Raw genomic sequence first — 19,828 nt, forward strand, 5'->3', positions numbered from 1 at the left:
TGGTTTCTCCTCTTCTCCCATGGCATGTTTCAGTGCCCTGGGGCTCAGGCCTTGGTCCTCTTCTGTTCTCCATCAATGCTCATTCCCCTAGTGATCTCATCAGATCTCACGAGTTTAAATATAATCTATAGACCCTTGATTCCTGAAATGGTATCTCCAGCTCCAACTTCTCCCTGGAATCCCGGACTCTTATATACCTAACTGCCTACTGAACCCTTTCCCTTGTGTCTCACAGTCATCTCAAACACAGAATGTTCAAGGCTAGCTTGTGATCTGGCCCCAAGGCCTGCTCCTCTCACAGCCTTCTCTCTCTCAATCAGTGACATCAGACATAAAAGTCATTTTTGACTCCTCTCTTTTGCTCACATCATGTATACAATTATCAATCATGAAATGCTATTGTTTTGACCTTCAAGCTGACACAGAATCAGACCAATGACCTCCCACTCCACTACCACTCCCTGATCAGAGAGCACCGCCATCCCTTGCTTTCATAATGGTCTCTTGTGTCAGTTTCAGTTTTGAGGAGCAGACGTTCTGAGATCAGATGTGCCAGAGAATTGTGGGGGTTGGGAGAATGCCTGTGGAAGATGAGTGGAGCGAGCAGAAGTGGGCAGGGAGAAGCTTCAGACTGTGGCGCAAGTTTGACGTCTGAGAGAGAGACAAGGAAGAAGGATTGGACAGGAGGAACCTCAGACCGCAGTGCAGCCATCAGAGTCCCCCAGCCAGGTTGCTGGAGAGCCCCTGAGCCAAAGTTTCCTGTTAGAAGAATCCCAGATGCTTCGGGAATGGGCCAGCACTAGAACCCACACATATTGTGTGGAGCAGGCATGATCTCAGCATGTGCATGAATGCAGTGGGGAACCCAGAGACGTGGAAGCTGGAATCTTGAGTCCACCATGCTCCCTGCAGCAGAAGGTCTTCCTGCTTCCACTGGCTCCCCTACATTCCATTCTCCACACAACAGCTCCCATTTCTTCAGAGTGAAGCCCAGATTCTCCCTGGGAGTCCTGCATATAGGACTCCCTTTCACTTTTTCTTTCCCTTCCTCCCTCCCTCCCTCTCTATCTCCTTCCTTTCCCTCCTTCCTTCCCTGTTTCTTTCTCTTTGTCTTTCTTTCCTTCTCTTTCCTCCCTCCTTCCTTCCTTTCTCTTCCTTCCTTCCCTTTTCTTTCTTTTTTCTTTCTTTTCTTTCCCACCCTTCCCTCCCTCCTCACTCTCTCTCTCTCTCTCTCTCTTTCTCTCTCTCTCTCTCTCTCTCTCCAATCTCAGCTCACTTCAGACTGCAACCTCTGCCTCCCGGGTTCAAGAAGTTCTCCTGCCTCTGCTTCTCAAGTAGCTGAGATTACAGGTACCCACCACCATGCCTGACTAACTTTTGTATTTTTGTAAAGATGAGGCTTCACCATATTGGCCAGGCTGGTCTCAAACTCCTGGCCTCAAGTTATATGCCCGCCTTGGCCTCCCAAAGTGCTAGGATTACAGGCATGAGCGACCATGCCCAGCCCCCCTTCACTTCTGTGATCCCACTTCCACCACCTGGCCCCTCACTCCCTCCCCTCCAGTCCTCATCCCTGCTACTCTTCAATCTCGGTGCTGGCTATTTCCCATGCTCAGAATATTCTTTCCCATATATCTGCTTGTGTCACTTCCTCAGCACCTTCAAATCTCTGCCACCTCTCACCTCAATGACAACTATCCTGATCTGTTTAAAATTGCAACCTGCTTCCCCTATATCCTGTGACTTGCCATAGCCCCACGGTGTCTGCTTTCTCTTTATATTTTCCCTGGCATATAGCACTTGATTACATGCAACACAATGTACTTACTTATTATAACCATTGCCTGGTGTCTGTCTCCCCTCCCCCTCCCCTAAAAGGTAAAACTCCATGAGACCAAGTGTCTGTATCCATTTGCTTACTAATAGATCCTAAGCAGTTAGCACAGTCCCTGGACATATTAGGTGCTCAATAATTATCAGTTGGACCATCAAATAAATGTGTAAAGCAGGGTTTACAGGTTTGTTTGTTTTTGGTTTACATTATGACATTGTGAAAAAATTTAAATACAAATTAACGTTCTTTCTAGATAACAGCCAGTGTGAAAAGTGAGTGACTTACGTGAAACTACTGAAATTGCTTTCAAAGCTCTCAACACACGGAAGGTGCGCAGGGACAACAGGTTGATGCCGATGCACCAGTATGACACCATCCTGTAAGACAAAGCACAGGGAGACGTGGGCTTGCTCAGCTCTGCAGCAGCACTGCACATTGCCACAAAAGCCACAGGTAAGCTCAGCCTGGGGCCTGTGCCCTCCACAGTGAAACCGACAGCCTCACCTTCCCAGCCCCACCTTTACCTCAGGATATGGCAATACCACTGTTCATTGCTATGGAGCATGAACTGCAGAAGAGGCTGTTCTCAGTTCACCTTCATATGTGGACACAGATGACGACTCCTTGAACTAGTCCATATAGTTGTGGCTACATCCGTAAATAACAGAAGTCCTTTCAAATATATACTGAGTGGCTGGCAAGTTCCATGCCCCAAGGCACTTCACTAAGGTCTCCAGCCACTACACGGTCAGGCCTGAATGTGAACCCAGGCAGCACAGCTCCAGAGCCGTACTCTTAACCACTGTGCTTCGCTGCCTTTCCATAACTAAGAGCACACAGCCTTTGAACTTCAAATGTAAAACTCTGAAATTACTAGCACCTACTTCCAAGGGCTTTTGTGAATATTAAATAGGAAAAAATATGCAAAGTGCTCAACATCATACCTAGTACAAATTAAATGACACTAGGTTAACTATTGCTGTGCTGGCAATGGGACATTGCATTTCTTGCTTTTTCTTTTGCTGACTCCATAACATCATTCAGATTCCAAATCAGTGTCCTTTCCTTCAGGAAGAGCCTCAGCCTTCACCTCACACCATACATAATGATAACTCAGAATGGGCCATGGACTGAAACATAAAAGCCAAAACTATAGAACTTCCAGAGGTGAACATGAACAAAGCTCTTTGTAACCTTGTAGTAGCCAAAGATATTTTAGACTGTTTGGTTCTTCCTGTGTCCTCTGACAGCTCAACACATGTATAGCCCCTGTCCTGGTACTCACCGTACCATACTGTAAGGGTCATTAATTGTCACTGTTCCCCTCTGGACTGTGAACTTCATAAGACTGAAAACCATGTCTTTTTTTTTTTATTGGCACACCCCTGTATCTTGCATAGAGTCTGGCCCATAATAGGCCAGTGTTGGTGGGTAAATGGCTGAAGGAACAAGAACTTGAGTGTTGACCTAGAAATGGGTTTGTGCCTGAAGGCCTCTGGCCAGTTGGCTGCATGTGCTGTTCAGGGCCAACCAACACAGAACTCAGAGCTCTAGGCACTACTAGGCCACACTCAGCCACTCACATGGATCCACACAGAGCATTGATGGAAGCAAGGGGGCTTCTTTCCCACCCCAAGTCTCCTCAAAAACATCTTTAACTTCTTACGCTGTTCCAATGACAAGGGAGTCCAGCCAGTTCCATGGATCTCGAAGGAAAGAAAACTCATCCAGAATGAAACCTCTTGCCAATATTTTAATCAAGGCTTCAAAAATATAAATCCCAGTGAAGACATACCTAAAAAGCAAATCATTCAGAACAGGAAGGAACATGATAAACAACGTGAACAGCAAAGAGCCCATCTATCTTACTGGCTTTGATATTTTTTTCCATTTCAACGTGACATTTAATATCCTGGTCTTCAGCAAACCAGAGTTCAAAAAGGCAAGCTGCTTAAGCAAATCCTGGTATTTAGAATTCCAGAGAAACCAGCCTAGAGATAAACTGTGAAGGTGCATTTCAAGGCCTAGCTTTATGGCCATATTCTCAAGAGTAATTTCAGATAACAAGAGGCCCAAGCACTGGAGGTTGTAGTTTGTCACCACAATTCTAGAGTTGGCATTTGACAAGCAAATAGCTGAATTTTTTCATACCTGTGTTCATGGATTGGAAGGCTTAATATTGTTAAGGTGTCATACTACCCAGGGTGATCTACAGATTCAGTGCAATCCTTATCAAATTCCCAATGGCTTTTTTTACAAAAATATAAAAATCCATCCTAAAATTCATATGGAATTTCAAGGGACCCCAAATAGCCAAAACAATGTTGAAAAAAAAAATTTGGAGGTCTCACACTTCCTGATATTGACATTTATTACAAAGCTACAGTAATCAAAATAGATGTGTATTAGTCCATTCTCACACTGCTAATAAAGACATACCCAAGACTGGGTAATTTATAAAGGAAAGAGGTTTAACTGACTCACAGTTCAGCAGGGTTGGAGAGGCCTCAGAAAATCTGCCATTATGGTGGAAGGGGAAGCAAACACGTTCTTCTTCACATGGCAACAGGAAGGAGAAAAATGAAAGCAAAGCGAAGGGGGAAGCCCCTTATAAAACCGTCGGATTTCCTGAGAACTTACTCACTATGGCGAGAGGAGCATGGGGGAAACCATCCCCACGACTTAATTGCTCCCACCAGGGCCCTGCCATCAGATGTTGGGACGATGGGAACTACATTTCAAGATGAGATTTGTGTGGGGACACAGCTAAACCATATCAAGGTGGTACTAACACAAAGACACATATACACCAAAGGAATAGAATAGAGAGCCCAGAGGTAAACTTTTGCATATATGGTCAAATTATTTTCCACAAGGGCGACAAGACCGTGGAATAGTTTTGGGAAAATGGGCAGTCTTTTCAACAAATGATATAGAGAAAACTGAATCTCCACTTGCAAAAAATGAAATTAGAACCTTAACTTACACCATATAAAAAATTACTTCGATATGGATTAAAGTCCTAAATGTAAGATCTGAAAAAAATAAAATTCATAGAAGAAAAATTTGAAAGTCATATATCTAACAAGGAGTTAATATACAGAATATATAAATAACTCCTACAACAGAAAACCAAACACTGCATGTTCTCACTCATAAGTGGGAGTTGAACAATAAGAACACATGGACATGGGGAGGGGAACAACACACACACTGGGGCCTGTTGTGGGGTAGGGGGAAAGGGGAGTGAGAGTATTAGGCCAAATACCTAATGCATGCGGGGCTTAAAACCTAGATGATGGGTTGATGCAACAACAAACCACCATGGCACACATATACCTATGTAACAAACCTGCATGTTCTGCAGATGTATCCCAGAACTTATAGTAAAATAAAATAAAATAATAAAATAAAAAAGAATACTTACAATTCAACAATAAAAGATTAGATGACCTAATTTAAAAATGACCAAATGATTTGAATAGATATTTCTCCAAAGATGGAATATAAATGGCCAATGAGCATATGAAAAGATGCTCAGCATCGTTAATCATTAGAGAAATGCAAATCAAAACCACAAAGAGTTGACCTCACACCCATTAGGATGGCTACTATTTTTTTAAAAAAAACATAAAATAACAAGCGTTGATGAAGATGTGGAGAAATTGACACACTTGTGCACTGTTGATGGGATTGTAAAATGGTGCAATCCCTATGGAAAACATTATGAAGACTCTTCACAGATTAAAAATAGACCTGTCATACTATCCAGCAAAGCCACATCTAAGTATTTGTACAAAAGAATTGAAAGCAGGACCTCAAGGACATATTCACTTACCCATGTTCATAGTAGCACTGTTCACAATAGCCAAGAGGTGGAAGCAACCCAAATGCCCTTTGCCAGATAAGCAGATAATCTTCTAAAAAAAAAAAAAGCTTATATCTTTTTCTATATTCCCAAGCTGTCAAAAATAATGGGTCTGCACACACACACACACACACACACACACACACACAGGACTGAAACAAGTAAGTAATTCGGTCAAACAACCTGTCAGTTCAGAGTAAAATGTGGTATATACATGTGATGGAATATTAATCAGCCTTAAAAAGGAAGAAAATGTTGTCACATTCTACAACATGTATAAAAGTTGAAATTATTATGCAAGGTGAAACAATCCAGTCATAAAAAGACAAATACTGTGTGATTCCACTTATATGAGGCAGGGGCTGAGGGGAAGATTGAAATGGGGAGTTGGCATTTCATTGATACAGAGTTTCAGTTTTGCAAGATGAAAAGAGTTCTGGAGATGAATAATGACAATGTTGTGCAACACTGTGAATGTACTTAATTCCACTGGACTTAAAATAGTTAAGATGGTATCTTTTATGTTATATGTATGTTATCACAATTTTAATAAAATCTAGCTCCTTCCTTTTTCTTCCCTGAATCTTCCATCACACTCTATCTTTGCTATGGTTGGAATGTCCCCTCCAAAAGTCATGCTGACATTTAATTGGCACTATCATGGTATTAAGGGGTGGGACTCTTAGGAGGTGATTAAGCCATGAAGGTACTGCCTTTGTGTATTAATGCCAATGACTCAGGAGCGTGTTCCTGACAAAAGGTGAGTCCAGGCCTCTTGGCCCTTGCTTTCTCATGTGCACATTTTTGCCCTTCTGCCCTCTGCCTTCTGCCGTGGGATGAACGAAACAGCAAGAAGACACTCACCAGATGCAGACCCTTTGATCTTGGACTTCCCGGCCTCCAGAACTGTAATAAATACATCTGTATTCTTGACAAATTATCCAGTCTGTGGTATTGTTATCACAACATAAAATTGACTAAAACAATTCTCTAATTTATTTCCTTTTTTATCTTCTGCCTCAAAAAAAAAAAATCTTATATCTTTTGTTGTAATCCCAAGCTGCAAAAATACTGGGTCTGTAAGCACTAACACATGCGTGCACACACACACACACATACACACACATTCACTTGGGACAGAAACAAGCCATTCAGTTAAACAACTTGTCAGTTCAGAGTAAAAGAAGTGGACCTTTTCTGGTAAACTATCCATCCTAGTAGCCTTGAAAGCTAAAGAATAAAGGCCTTGAGGACTTGAAAAAACTCGAAGCAGAAATGGTCCTGAGGCTGCTACAGGCAAGAGCTCCTCCTTGCTGCAGGTTTTTTTCTGAGCTACTCACCTTTTGTGTGACAAATGAGCATATCAGATTAAATAATGTCTGTCCTAAAATATATGTGCATAAATGTGGGGTTGCGGGAGGCTGTTAAAAATGTCCTCAGATAAAGAGGCATTAGAAGAATTTAAAAGGGCAACTTCCTTTAATAACAATTTTAAATTTTAAAGCCATAGGTGCTTTGGTAAAAATCTGTAATAGTAGATTCATGGGATTTTTCAAGTCTTCATACAGGTCTCAAGCAAATGAGACAGCAGACCCTGGCTGCTATTTCTGCATGACATTCTAGCCTCCCACCTCTTCCCTCCACCATTCTCTCCTTTCCAGCTGAAGCCTGACCAATGATGGGACAGGCACACCAAAATGACATCTGGTGTGGAGCAGAGCCATGCCCACCAGCAGGAAATTACATGCCTCCTTGTATGAAGACATTTTTAACAGCCTTCTCCCACCCAAATTCATGTATCCTCTGTTTATCCAAAACTGCCAGGAGAGAACAGCAGCTTTCCCTATCCTTACCTCCTGCCTCTCTGCTTCCCTACAGCCTAAAAAGGAGTTTTCCTCCCTGACTTATGAGTATTTTAATAGTGAAAATGGCTTCAGAGCAAATTGCCTTCCAGTTGGGCCACTGCTTCCCATAATAGAGAAAGAAGGCTCCTTGCATCTCACCACAAGGACTAGGCAGGGCAAACCACTGCTGTGGAGACAACTTAGTCTCCTGATCTGTCTCCTCCATAGGTCCTGCCCCCCTGATCACAAAGGCTTCCAGGGAAGTTGCAGCAAGTAACTCAGCACCTCATACAACAGCCAAATCTCCAAAGGGGAGACCACATTCCCCAGGGACACCACCAAGATGGCATCTATTCCCAGGTCTACCTGTGTCCTCAAGGCACAGCCCCTCCACCAGCCAGCCTTAACCAGGTTCCAGGTTCCACCTAGCAACAGAGAGGGATGGTCCCTACAAAGATGCCACCTAGGATGGAGAAGAATTCTCTGCAGACAAATAAACCAAATCAGACCTTGTAGTCAAAGAAAGGGCAGTTTTCAAAGTCTGACCTCTAACCTGTGTCCCAGAAACCACTAGAACTAAGTAAAGGAAAATAGATATGTATGTGATTTTAGACAACACTTCCAGGAAAAAAGTAGGGTGGAAGTGACTGGAGACTGCCTTCCCAAATTTCCATTAAATATCTGTGAAAACATTTGAAAATAAAAACATGTTCTAAAGAAACATGATGAAAGTGAGCATCATCCAAATTCCAGGAGGAAATCCCCCCAGGGTCATCAGTCCTTCCTGCCCCAGAGCATCCAGCCTTGCTCACATAGCCCTTTTCCTGATGATGCCGTATTCCCTAATAAGTACCTGTAAGGTCTGGGAGTCCCGGGTCCTACTCCCCACCAGAGGCATAAACAGCTGCTAGCCAGCTTTCACCGTCATGCCTATAGCATGAGTGATTCCCTCAAGCCTTAGAAACGATAAGTCATTGCTCCACTCATTTTTAAAATATCAGATAAGCCATTCCATTCACAAAAAGCTTCTTGTATTTGCCTGAACCTGAGTGGGTCTCTTTGAATTACGAGAGGATCTGAAAGAAAATGTACAGCTACAAGGGTAACTAATGTGGGAGAGGTAGTAATAATACTGGCAACTTGCCAAGTCAGATACCACAAACATTACCGTAAGCATCCTTAAAGAAGAATCTGCAAGGAATTAAACCAAGGAGGAAGGGAAAATAATACAAAAGACATTTAGAAAATATTAAAATTTGAAATGTCACGTATTAAAACCTACAAGGCAGAGACAAAGCTGTACCCCTAAGCATCATCCCTATAAATCTTTTTATTATTTACAGCAAGAAGGAAAATGCATGAATCAAACATTCAAATTCATATTTTAGAAAACATTATGTCCTACTGAATGTATAATGAACAAAATTAAAGAAGGTAGAAGGAAAAATATTATATTTTTAAATAGAATTTAAGGCCAAGTGTTGTGGCTCACACCTGTAATCTCAGCACTTTGGGAGGCTGAGGCAGGCAGAACACTTGAGTCCAGGTGTTCAAGACCTGGGAACATGGCAAAACCTCATCTTTACTAAAAGTATAAAAATTAGCCAGGTGTGATGGTGCACACCTGTAATCTCAGCTACTTGGGAGGCTGAGACACAAGAATCACCTGAATCCAGGAGGCAGAGGTTGCAATCAGTGGAGATTGCTCCACTGCACTCAGCCTGGGCAAGCAAGCAAGATTCTGTCTCAAAAAATAAAAAATAAAATAAAAATAGAATTTAAGACATAAAAATAATTTAAAATGTAGTTTTAGAAAAACATATTAATTTAAGACAAATAGAGTTCGTGTCCTTTGTAGGGACATGGATGAACCTGGAAACCGTCATTCGCAGCAAACTGACACAAGAGCAGAAAATCAAACACCGCATGTTATCAGTCGTAGGCGGGTGTTGAATAACGAGAACACGTGGACACAGGGAGGGGAGCGCTACACACTGGGGTCTGTTGGGGGGAAATAGGGGAGGGACAGCGGGGGGAGAGGAGTTGGGGAGAGATAGCATGGGGAGAAGTGCTAGATGTGGGTGATGGGGAGGAAGGCAGGAGATCACACTGCCACGTGTGTGCCTATACAACAATCTTGCATGTTCTTCACATGTACCCCAAAACCTAAAATGCAATAAAATAAATTTTAAAAAAAAAGAATTTAAGACATAGTTTTAGAAAAAAACTATAGAATAGTTTTTAAAATAGAATTTAAGACATAGTTTAGAAAACAGAAATAGGCAAGCCTCTGGCAATATCACAGAAATGAGAAAACATATTAACAAAATGATAAATGAGAAGAATATAGCAACATATACAGAGAAATATTAAAACTAAAGATTACCAATTAAAAAAATGAAAAAGCTATTAATAAATGAATCCCTTCCCATTTCACTAATTCCTTATATCCTTCCCCAAAAGATTTGCAGATATAAATCACTTTACTGGATAAATCTTTCTTTCTTTCTGTCAGTATGACTCATTTCCATGATATTAAAAAATTTCAAAACATGGAAAAGATGGGAAGCCATACAAATCATCAAGAGAGTAAACAAATGCTGAAGTTACAAGGTATAATGAAATAAAAGACCGCATTTATAATGGCAACAAAAAATAATAAAATTCACTAACAAATTTAACAAAGAATTGTGGAAGATCTATATGAAGAAAACTTTAAAGCAATCAGAGGAACACAAAAGAAGATTTCAACAAATGAAAAATATGTCATGTTCCCAATGAGTTCCAACCTCATACAGATGTCAGTTTCCTCGAGGTTAATATATAAATCCTTTCATCATGTCAATAAAACTCACCAAGCTGATTATAAAATTTACATAAAAAAAAACCAATGAGCGCCATAAAAATTCTCAAAAGGAATCTCTAGCACTCCTAGACATTACAATATTAGAAAATTTTTATAATTAAAAAGTATGGTTCTGGCATACAAAAATGAAGACCAATGGAAGAGAGAAGAAAGTCCAGAAATAGATCCGAATACCTAAGTAACATTTCACATCAGAGGATAAGAAATGGACTATTTAACAAATGGTGTTGGGACAAATGGATAGACATCTGGGATGGAAATACAAAGTCAGATCTATTTATGACACCCTACCCTTGAATGAATTCCAAATTATTCAAGGATTTAAATTTTTAAAAAAGGAAACTACTAAAGTACTATGAGAAAATATGAGAGAGTCCTTTTATAACTTAAGGCTAGAGAAAGTGTTTCTAACTATAAATCAAAGTCCATGGGCATAGAGGAAAGTTTGTTAAATTTAATACAGGAAAAGAAAAAAATCATAAGCAAAATTAAAAGACAATGGACGCCTGCTTCAATTGTGATGAAAACCTGAAGTGGTTGGACAACTCCTACCACAGATAATGAGTATTAAACTGGAAAATATATACATATAAGGACAATTATTTGAAGGCCCTGGAAGGTGAACAAAGGGAGGCAGACACTGGGGCAGATGTTCCTCTTAAAAGAATATAACTGTGATGCACAAGAATTACAAAAATGTTTAATTGTTTGGGTCCGAAAGTGTTTTCCAACTTCCCCACTCCCAACCCAACACTGGCAAATGGCTACGGTTCTGAAAATTTAAGGTGGCAGAGGGTGGAGTTCAGAGCTGGCAGAGCAGCTGGAAATTTAGGGAGAAAATCCTGGAAGCGAGCAATAGAGAGGGCGGAAAACATGAAAATGACATATTTAAAGTGCTAGAAAAACAAATTGCCAAGCACGAATTCTATATACAATGAAACTCTACCTCAAAAATGAGTGTGAAATAAAGACATTTTCAGATCAATATAAACTGAGAATGTGCTGCCAACAGAACTGAAGCACAAGAAATATTACAGGAAGTTGTTCAGGCTGAAGAGAAGTAATACCAAACGAAAACTTGGTTCTATAGGAAAAAAAGTCCTTACAAGGCATGTGCCCATTTAAAGCAAAAATCATAAATGGTATCGTTGGGTTTATTGCATACATTAATATAAATATATGACAAAAAGCAAACAGGGGACTCAACCATGGCATGGTTTCTGTTTTACCCGAAGCATTTTAACATTAGCTCTAAGTATGTTTTGCCAGTTGAAAATGCATACTTTAAGCTCTGAAGAAACTACTAAAAAATGCAAAGAAGTAAAGCTAAAAGGCCAGTAGAGGATTAAAATGAAATATTAAATATACCTGATTAACATAAAGTGAAGCAGTAATGGAGTGGCAAAGGAACAACGACAAAACAACAACAAAAAACAGATGAGATAAATAGAAAAACAAGAAAAACGGCAGACCAAATCCAATTACATAACTACACTAAATGTAAATGAACTTGAGTCCATCAAAAGGCAGAGACTGAATTGATAGACTGCATAAAAAGCAAAAACCCACTATATGTTGTTTACAAGCGATATGCTACAAATACAAAGACACAAAAGGGCTGAGAGTAAAAGGATGGAAAAAGATACACCGTGCAAATGAAGAGCATAAGAAAGCTGGAGTAGCTATATTAATATTAGACAAAACAAATATTAAAAAGAGTATTATTAGAGGCAACGAAGACATTCCATAATAATAAAAGAATGAATATATTCAGAGGATAATAATAATCATCGTAAGTGTGTATGTACCTGTTAATAGTGCTTCAAAATACACCAAGCCAAATTTGACAAAAAGAGAGAAAGAATAGACAAATCCACAATCATAGAGATTTCAAGCCTCTCTTTCAGTGATTCACAAAAGTGCTAGGTAAAAATCCATAATGGTATAAAAGATCTAAATGATACTATCAACTACCTTAACTTAACTGAACTTTTAAAGAGTATCACACCAAACAATGACAGAATCCACATTCTTTCCAAGTGCATGTGAAACATTTCCCAAGACAGACTATAAAACATGTTTCTGTTTATTTCAAAAGATTGAAATTTTACAGGGTATATTCTTTGAATATAACTGATCTGAAATTAGATAATAATCAGACAACCAGAAAACAACTAGAAAAGCATAAAATATTTGGAAATATTTAAAAAACCAAACACTTCTAAATAACACATGGGACAAAGAAGAAATCATGTGAAAATGTAGGGAATATTTTAAACTGAAAGGTAATAAAAACACAAAGTATTGACATCTGTGGAATGCCGCTAAAGCAGTTCTCGGACAGAAATGTGTAGCTTTATGCAACTGTATGAGAAGAAAAATCTAAAACCAACTTTTTTTTTTAATGGCCCAGGCAAGCCTGGCGTGGCAGGAAGCACCATGGAGCGGCCCGTGCCTAAAACCAACTATTTAAGCTTCCAACTTAAGAAGCTAGGAATAGAAGAGCAAATTAAAATCAAAGCAAATTGAACGAAAAGTTTAATACAGACTTTGGAATTTTCACATATTGCTGGTAGGAATGTGAGATGATGCCATCAATTTGAAAGAGTTTAGTAGTTTCTTAAAAAGTTACATATATAATTATCACAGGACTCAGCAATTACACACCTCAGGAGGCTGAGGCAGGAGAATTGCTTGAACCCGGGAGGTGGAGGTTGCAGTGAGCTGAGATAGCACCATTGCACTCCAGCCCAGGCAACAACAGCAAAACCCTGTCTCAAAAAATTAAAAAAACTAAAACAAATTTTTAAAAAGAATAGCTTTACTCTTGGCATAGTGAATTGGTATAAAAATTTTTTTACAAACAAAAACAAAGAATAAGCAAATACATAAATATAGCTTTATGCAAAAAGATGTTTATGACAATGTTATAATCCACTAAAATGATGTGATTAAGTACATTATGGTTTATTCACCAGATAAAATAGTATACAGTCATCAAAATAGATTCCTATAAAACTTATGTAAACACAAAGAAAACCACTTAAAATGTGAACATAAAATTGTATGTGTGCTGTTTATTAAAAATTATAAACAAAAAAGGACAAAAATAAAACTGACTCTGCCACCATAGGTGTTAGAATTATTAGTGACTTTTTCTTTCTCTCCAATGTAATCATTAACTGTCTTAGGTATATTTGTTTAAAAACTTAGGACAGGTGAGTGAAAGAAATATACTTACTCGGCAATGTCAGTATCGTTGCTGTTGCTGGTTTTACCAAGCCCGCTAGCCATGAACACACAGTTGATGATAACGGTGCTGATAATGAACATGCTGAACAATGTGGCCAGCATCCATTAAGGCAGATACATTGCAGGATGGCATGAGTCATTAGCTATTGGGTAAGACTGGGAGTGCCTCTACTGGTGCCCCTTTCTGCAGGTGCATTTATCTTCTGACTGTGAGTGTTGGCTGAGAACAACTCACAACTGTCCCCTCCTGTGGGGAATTGTACCCTGCTGAATAGCAGCCTCCTCACTTGGAGAGCTACACACCCTCTTTCACATGTCTGACTACCTTAAGCCCTCGCTTCAAAGTGGGACAATTCTGTGGTGCAATTTGTGCTCCAGAGTTCCTCATGGGATCAGTATGAAGCCAACTCAGCTGAGACTATATCCTTGCTTGGCTCTTCATTTTCTTCCCTTCTGCTTCCCTTTTTCCTACTCCAGAAAGCACTCCTCTGTTAAATCACTTAAATAAGAATCCCCATATCAGGCTCTGCTTCTAGGGAGCCAAACCCAAATACTTATTCATTGCCATTCTCCTCAATATTTAACTAAATCTATCAATCCATATCTTTTTCTCATCCCCCTGTCTAAAACTTCCTAGTGTCTCCGTCAACCCTTGCATACATCAGAAATGCTTAATCATTCCTACCTGCCTTTACGCGTTAAGACTGACATTGCAAACCCTACGTTTTAAGAGTCTGACAAGGGATATAAATGGGTAAAATGTTCAGCCACAAGAGGGGTGCAGAGGTGGTGAGACAGAGCTTATATGTCCCCTCCAAAGAGGCAGCAATTTCTTACTCCCCCGATTTTTGCCAGGTATTAAGAGAAATGTAAACCTAGCCTTGCCAGTTTCCATCTTTCAAGAAAAGCTGGAAATCTGGAGTATTCATGTTAGAAAGTGTTTTTTAAAGTTTTATATACTGTGTAAGTCCAACACAACACATTTATCAACCCAATATGGTGCACAGGTTGCCAGTTAAACTCTTTAGGTGTCAGCTTAGATGTGCCTTCCTCTAAGAAGTTATCCTTGATGCCTCTAAAGCACAGCAGTGCCTCTCCCTGCTACCACTTTCACACTACCAATCTCACTGAAGAAATGGCCTGCCTTTCAATCCATCCCCTTCTGAGGCCACAGGATCCCAGAGAAGGAGATGACATCTTGTTCACATCCAGCACAGTTCCTGCCTGCAGCAGTAGGCACTCAGCCAGTATTTGTGGAAAGAATTCACTATTTGCTTCCATTTAATAACATGAACTATCTGGGGCATGTGCACTTTTCAAATGATCTGGATTTAGTAAAAGGTGCAACGAAAGGATATGAATGGACTGAGATTCTAATGGCTAAACTTCTGATTGAATTGAAAGGTCCAAAAATGAACAAGGCACGCTTGGCACTGAAGCGGTAGATTGTTCTCTTTTTGTTTAACACCATAAACGTCTGCGGAACAAAACAAAACAAGAAAACACACACATATACAACAGGAATTAAATGCAGTGACAAAACATTAATTAATATTTATAATTAATTATAAATATTAATTATAATATTAATTAATTAATATTTATAATTAATTCATTTAGAGAAAATTATAACTGTGGGGCTGTGGAATATGTGCCCAATGGGACACTCCAGAGGAACCAGAGATGGAAAACATGGGACCTGAAAATACCAATATTAGGAGTATAGAGGAATAACTGGGAAACAAAACCCTTAATATTATGCTCCATGGTATGTATCAACGGGGAAAGGGACTAGAAGAGAACTTAAGAGACAGAAATTGACCTTGGACATTTAGATTCCGCAGATTACTTTAAATTATTTTGATTACCAATGAAAACTTTGTAATGAATCTTAGGAGAGTAAGCGACCTAGAGGATCCATGTTTGCTATGCCGGGGGTCTAAGAAGTGCTGAGTGAAATACCAGTAAATTCTAACCTTGATAATCTTCAAGAAAAAAGTCACCAAATTTTCTGGACTTGCTCTTTCTCTACCTCTGTGGACATAGGGGCAAATCTGCCTGTGGTTCCTAACCAGCAGGGATGGTGTGCATTGCCCCCACAGAAGGCATTTGGAAGTGTGTGTGGGTGTTTGGGGTTGTCTGTTGTAATGATTATGGGTTCTACTGGACTTTATTGGGAAGGCCTGGGGATGCTGAACAGGTCACACTTGCCAATGTGCATTATGCCTCCCAAAGTGCCCAATGGAGTCCCACTGAAGAACACTGACCCCTCTGCCCATTTTCTCCTAGTGTGACTCCCTGGGCATTGGGAATGAAGCTGACCCTGGACAACAACCTGCCACTAACAGGCTTCTAACATCCACCCCCAAACCTCCCTCTTTCCATTCAGCTGTAATCTAGCTGTCCACATATCCGTCCCTATGGCTGTCAGTTACAAAAGCCTTCAGAAAGTAACACTCATTCCTTTCTCCTCAACTCATAGGTCCTTCAGATGTGCAAAAAGTACTACTTGGCCATGTAATACCACATGTTCTCAGGCAGGAGAGACAGACCTCTGCACCCAGGCCCAAAGTCAGTACTGTGAGTGCTGCCTTGGCACAGGTGCCAGAACCTCAGCCACTGCCAGCCATCAACCTTCCTTTAATGAGTTGCTGGGATTTACTGGTCTGATGGTCATCTGGCTGCAGGGAAAAGTCTGTGCTAGGATATTTTTCTTTGCCCCCATAATAATGAAATGAGCCTCAGAGTTTTTTTAAAAAATATAAGCAAGAGCCCAAGACCTGCTTTGGAAATTCTGTGCCTGTGCTTTGAATAGACAGACAATTTTAGGGCAGAAACAAACCTCTCTTTGAGGTGAGTCACCCCAGATTAATAAGTGGTACAATATGGCTCTCCTTCTGTGCCCTTTGATTTTGATATTTTATTGATGCCTCTTCTTACTGCTTTAAATATTTTAACTAATGCTGTATTTAACTCTACTTGCCAGGGTTTTAATGATTAAAATGATAGGTACTAGCTCCTCCTGTCTGCTGGCTGATACTTCTTTACTTCTTTTCCCTGTTGCTCTTTAAAATGGGGCTTCTAAAGAGAAGCAGCCTGTGACGATAAAAAGCGTCCTTGGGTTTGCATCCTAGCTCTGTCACTCACTGGCTGCTTGACCTGGCTAAAGCCATTTTTCCAGCTAGGCTCTGGTTTCCTCATCTGTAAGATAGTGCTAATGATGATCACACATACCTCACATGACAGCTGAGAGCACTGGTCATGTGAGATCAGGGCTGTGCGGGGCTCTAAATAAACATGTCTTCTGATTTAAATGGAAGACCCAGACTAAGAAGCAGTGGTCCTAGAATTACCACCCAGGCTGGAATAGCTCTGTTCTCTGAGAATTGTCAGCTGCACACCAAGCTGCTGCCTGACTCGTGGGTCTCCTATCCAGCACTGAGGCAGGAGTCCTCTACAGTTGAATCACCTCCAACAACTGTACCTCCAAGAAGGCCCTGGAATCCTGGGGCATCAGGAAAAGGAGAAATATTGGAATGTTTTTGCTTCTTCACTTCTTTCCCCCTTGTTTGTCCTTCCTACTTATACCCTACTTTCCTCTATACACGTGGTCCTCATTTGCCTGGCAACCCTAAGTCTATCCCAACTGAAGGACATGCAAATCAGGCAATCTTGCGTTGAAAGGTCAGTTTCTTATGGATGCCAGCCAGATGTTCTCAGCACCCCATATTTTCTAGGGCTTTCCCTAAGCTCCCAGCCTCCTCCCGCTCTGACCTCAGTATGGCAAGGTGGGATATCCAATCTCTGCTGGATCACACAGCGAGATGATGATGGCAAGATCTTCTGAGCCTTTCCTGAAAGTGGACAGTATGCAGACAACTGTGTTCACAGCCTCAGGCTCTAGAGCAGTCATCTGGGAGCTCAAAGTTTACATTTCCTCACTCAGGAGCCCCTTCAAGAAACCTTTATCAGAATTTCCCTGCAAGAACTGCATCCAGGCAGATAAAATAGCAAGGCTTTCACATATTTGCAAAGAATTTACATACAATCTGCATGTGCCCACTTGGTTGCCATTTCTCTTAGATTTCATTTATTGAGCTCCTACTATGTATCAAGTGTTGGTTTGAACCCAATCAGCCTCGTTTAATAGCCTAGAAAGCCTATTATCCAAGAGTTTTTAAGGTAAAATCTTGTTACCATAATGAGCATTTCTGGACCGTGATATTAATGCTTTATATCAGTATAATGCATTACAGTGATAAAGTGCTTTCCCAGCATATCCACACTCTAAGGTGGGAACATCAGGCGTCACTTCTATTTTACAGATTTTAAAAGTGAAGGTTTGTAAAGTGACTTGCCCAGAGTCATAAAGCCAATCACTTGAAACGGCCTGCACCTGACCTCTGTGACTACTAGTCCAGTCCTCTTTCCAGACTTCATTTGTGTTTTCTCCGTTTTCCTTTTGCCCTTTTGCAGTCCCTCATCCTCATCTTCTCCCCTAATACATGCCTTTCAGATAAAAAATGAGGGCTGAAAAGGATTTTCAGGACTATGTAGGCAATGCCAGGGGATGAGAGCAATGAAGAGGCACGGCCTGCCAGCTAAAGGCCCAGGTGTGGTGTTTGGAGAACCCCTAACACCATTATAACGGCATGGTTAGAACACCCCCACCTCTTCATGAAGTACCTTGTGATTTCTGTAGAATGGGTCCAGGTCTTCCAGGGGCTTTCCTATGAGATCACGGGGAATGTTGCCATAGAGCTTGGGCAACTTCCTGGAGACCTTCAGGTCAAGCTGAGGCCGGGGCTGGGGCACTTCTCCTGTCTGGTCCTTAGACTTCTTTTTCTCCTTTTGGATGGCAATCCGCTTCTCAATTGCGGCCAGAGAGTCAGAAGTGAAGGGGCGGAAATTCCGCTCATCTGGGAAGATTACTGGGTAGCATCTGTCATCCATCTTCACCCTCAGGACAGAGACAAGCCACAGATCCTCAGAGAGTCCTCGGGAGGCAGGAATAAAACAGTCTGCCCTAGGATTCCAGTCTTAGAGGATGGTGTCATAAGGACCTACAAGAGCTGAGCTGAGGTCAGGGGGCTTGGGAGCCGACAGGCTGTGAAGATCAGAAGAGACGACCACCACCGTGGGTATAGCAGGAATTTTCGGCATAGGCAGAACCAAAGCAGGGCATCATTCCTGGAGGACCTGGCAAGAGGTGGGAAGTTGAGTTCAGAAACAAGTGAGCAGAAGAAGCCCACTTTCTAAAACTGAGACCCAGACATTATGCAAGACAAGAAGGCTGAGCTGGCTCAGCTGCTGAAGTGAGACCTGTAAGTAGCATGCAAGTGGCCGCCATGGCCCAAACAAGAGGAGGAGGAATAAGGAATCGACTGGGCCATAGGTGTTGGTTGCAAAAGCAAAACTATAAGTACATGGGTCTTTTGTTGCATCTGGTCAGCAAAGTTCTTAAAACATGAGACGGGAACAAAAGAGCCATAAACACTGGCATGAACTGCGATCCATGCCAGCTCTCTCATGTCTAGAATTCCAACCCTAGGAAAGCAGAAAGGGTTTGTTAATAGGGTTACTCTATCATAGGATAATAGGTTCTCTGAGGACTTTCTCTACAGCTCCAGGGTTTAAGCTGGACACTGAAAACAAGTAGTGTTCAGGCTGAATGCCTCTATTCCCCATGCCAGGCATCCTCTTGCTTTCTTATTTACTGGATGCTAGTCTAGAGCTGACTCTTATACCCACTCCAGGGAATTACAATAAGGAATCCAACATATCCCTGGTTTGTTCAGTCAACAATTATGTGCCCTGTGTCTGTTCTTGGCATGGAGCTAGGCACTAACGGTGAAGAAACACAGTCCCTGGTCCAGCAGCTACACTGTCCTAGAGTAGTAGAAAAGACCTAGACAGGAAATTAAAATAGAACAAATGTTACTACAGTGAGAAGTAGTGGGGCTATGTCTACATATAGGATAAGTTGTCTAATTATAGGATACCTGTCTCATCATAGGATACGTGTCTCATCATAGGATACCTGTCTCATCATAGGATAGGTGTCTCATCATAGGATACCTGTCTCATCATAGGATAGGTGCCTCATCATAGGATACATGTCTCATCATAGGATACCTGTCTCATCATAGGATACCTGTCTCATC

The 19,828-nt window shown here is 41.0% G+C and overlaps 1 protein-coding gene across 3 annotated transcripts in view; it reads right to left on the reverse strand.

Moving 5' to 3' along the window:
* SCN11A (sodium voltage-gated channel alpha subunit 11) overlaps positions 1 to 19,828 on the reverse strand; it is a 173,996-nt gene that overhangs the window by 68,591 nt on the left and 85,577 nt on the right. For all 3 annotated transcript variants that reach the window (XM_032270708.1, XM_032270699.1, XM_032270690.1), the window contains 5 exons: positions 18,351 to 18,863; positions 15,023 to 15,141; positions 13,654 to 13,755; positions 3,501 to 3,629; positions 2,120 to 2,211 (listed from right to left, as the gene is read on the reverse strand). In XM_032270708.1, coding sequence (XP_032126599.1) covers positions 2,120 to 2,211; positions 3,501 to 3,629; positions 13,654 to 13,755; positions 15,023 to 15,141; positions 18,351 to 18,617 — 709 coding nt within the window. In that variant the 5' untranslated portion in view covers positions 18,618 to 18,863. The remainder of the gene's footprint in view (positions 1 to 2,119; positions 2,212 to 3,500; positions 3,630 to 13,653; positions 13,756 to 15,022; positions 15,142 to 18,350; positions 18,864 to 19,828) is intronic.

This window comes from Sapajus apella, unplaced genomic scaffold (genome assembly GCF_009761245.1).
Source record: "Sapajus apella isolate SASKATOON/1434 unplaced genomic scaffold, GSC_monkey_1.0 scaffold4, whole genome shotgun sequence".
NCBI classification, from domain to species: Eukaryota; Metazoa; Chordata; class Mammalia; order Primates; family Cebidae; genus Sapajus; species Sapajus apella.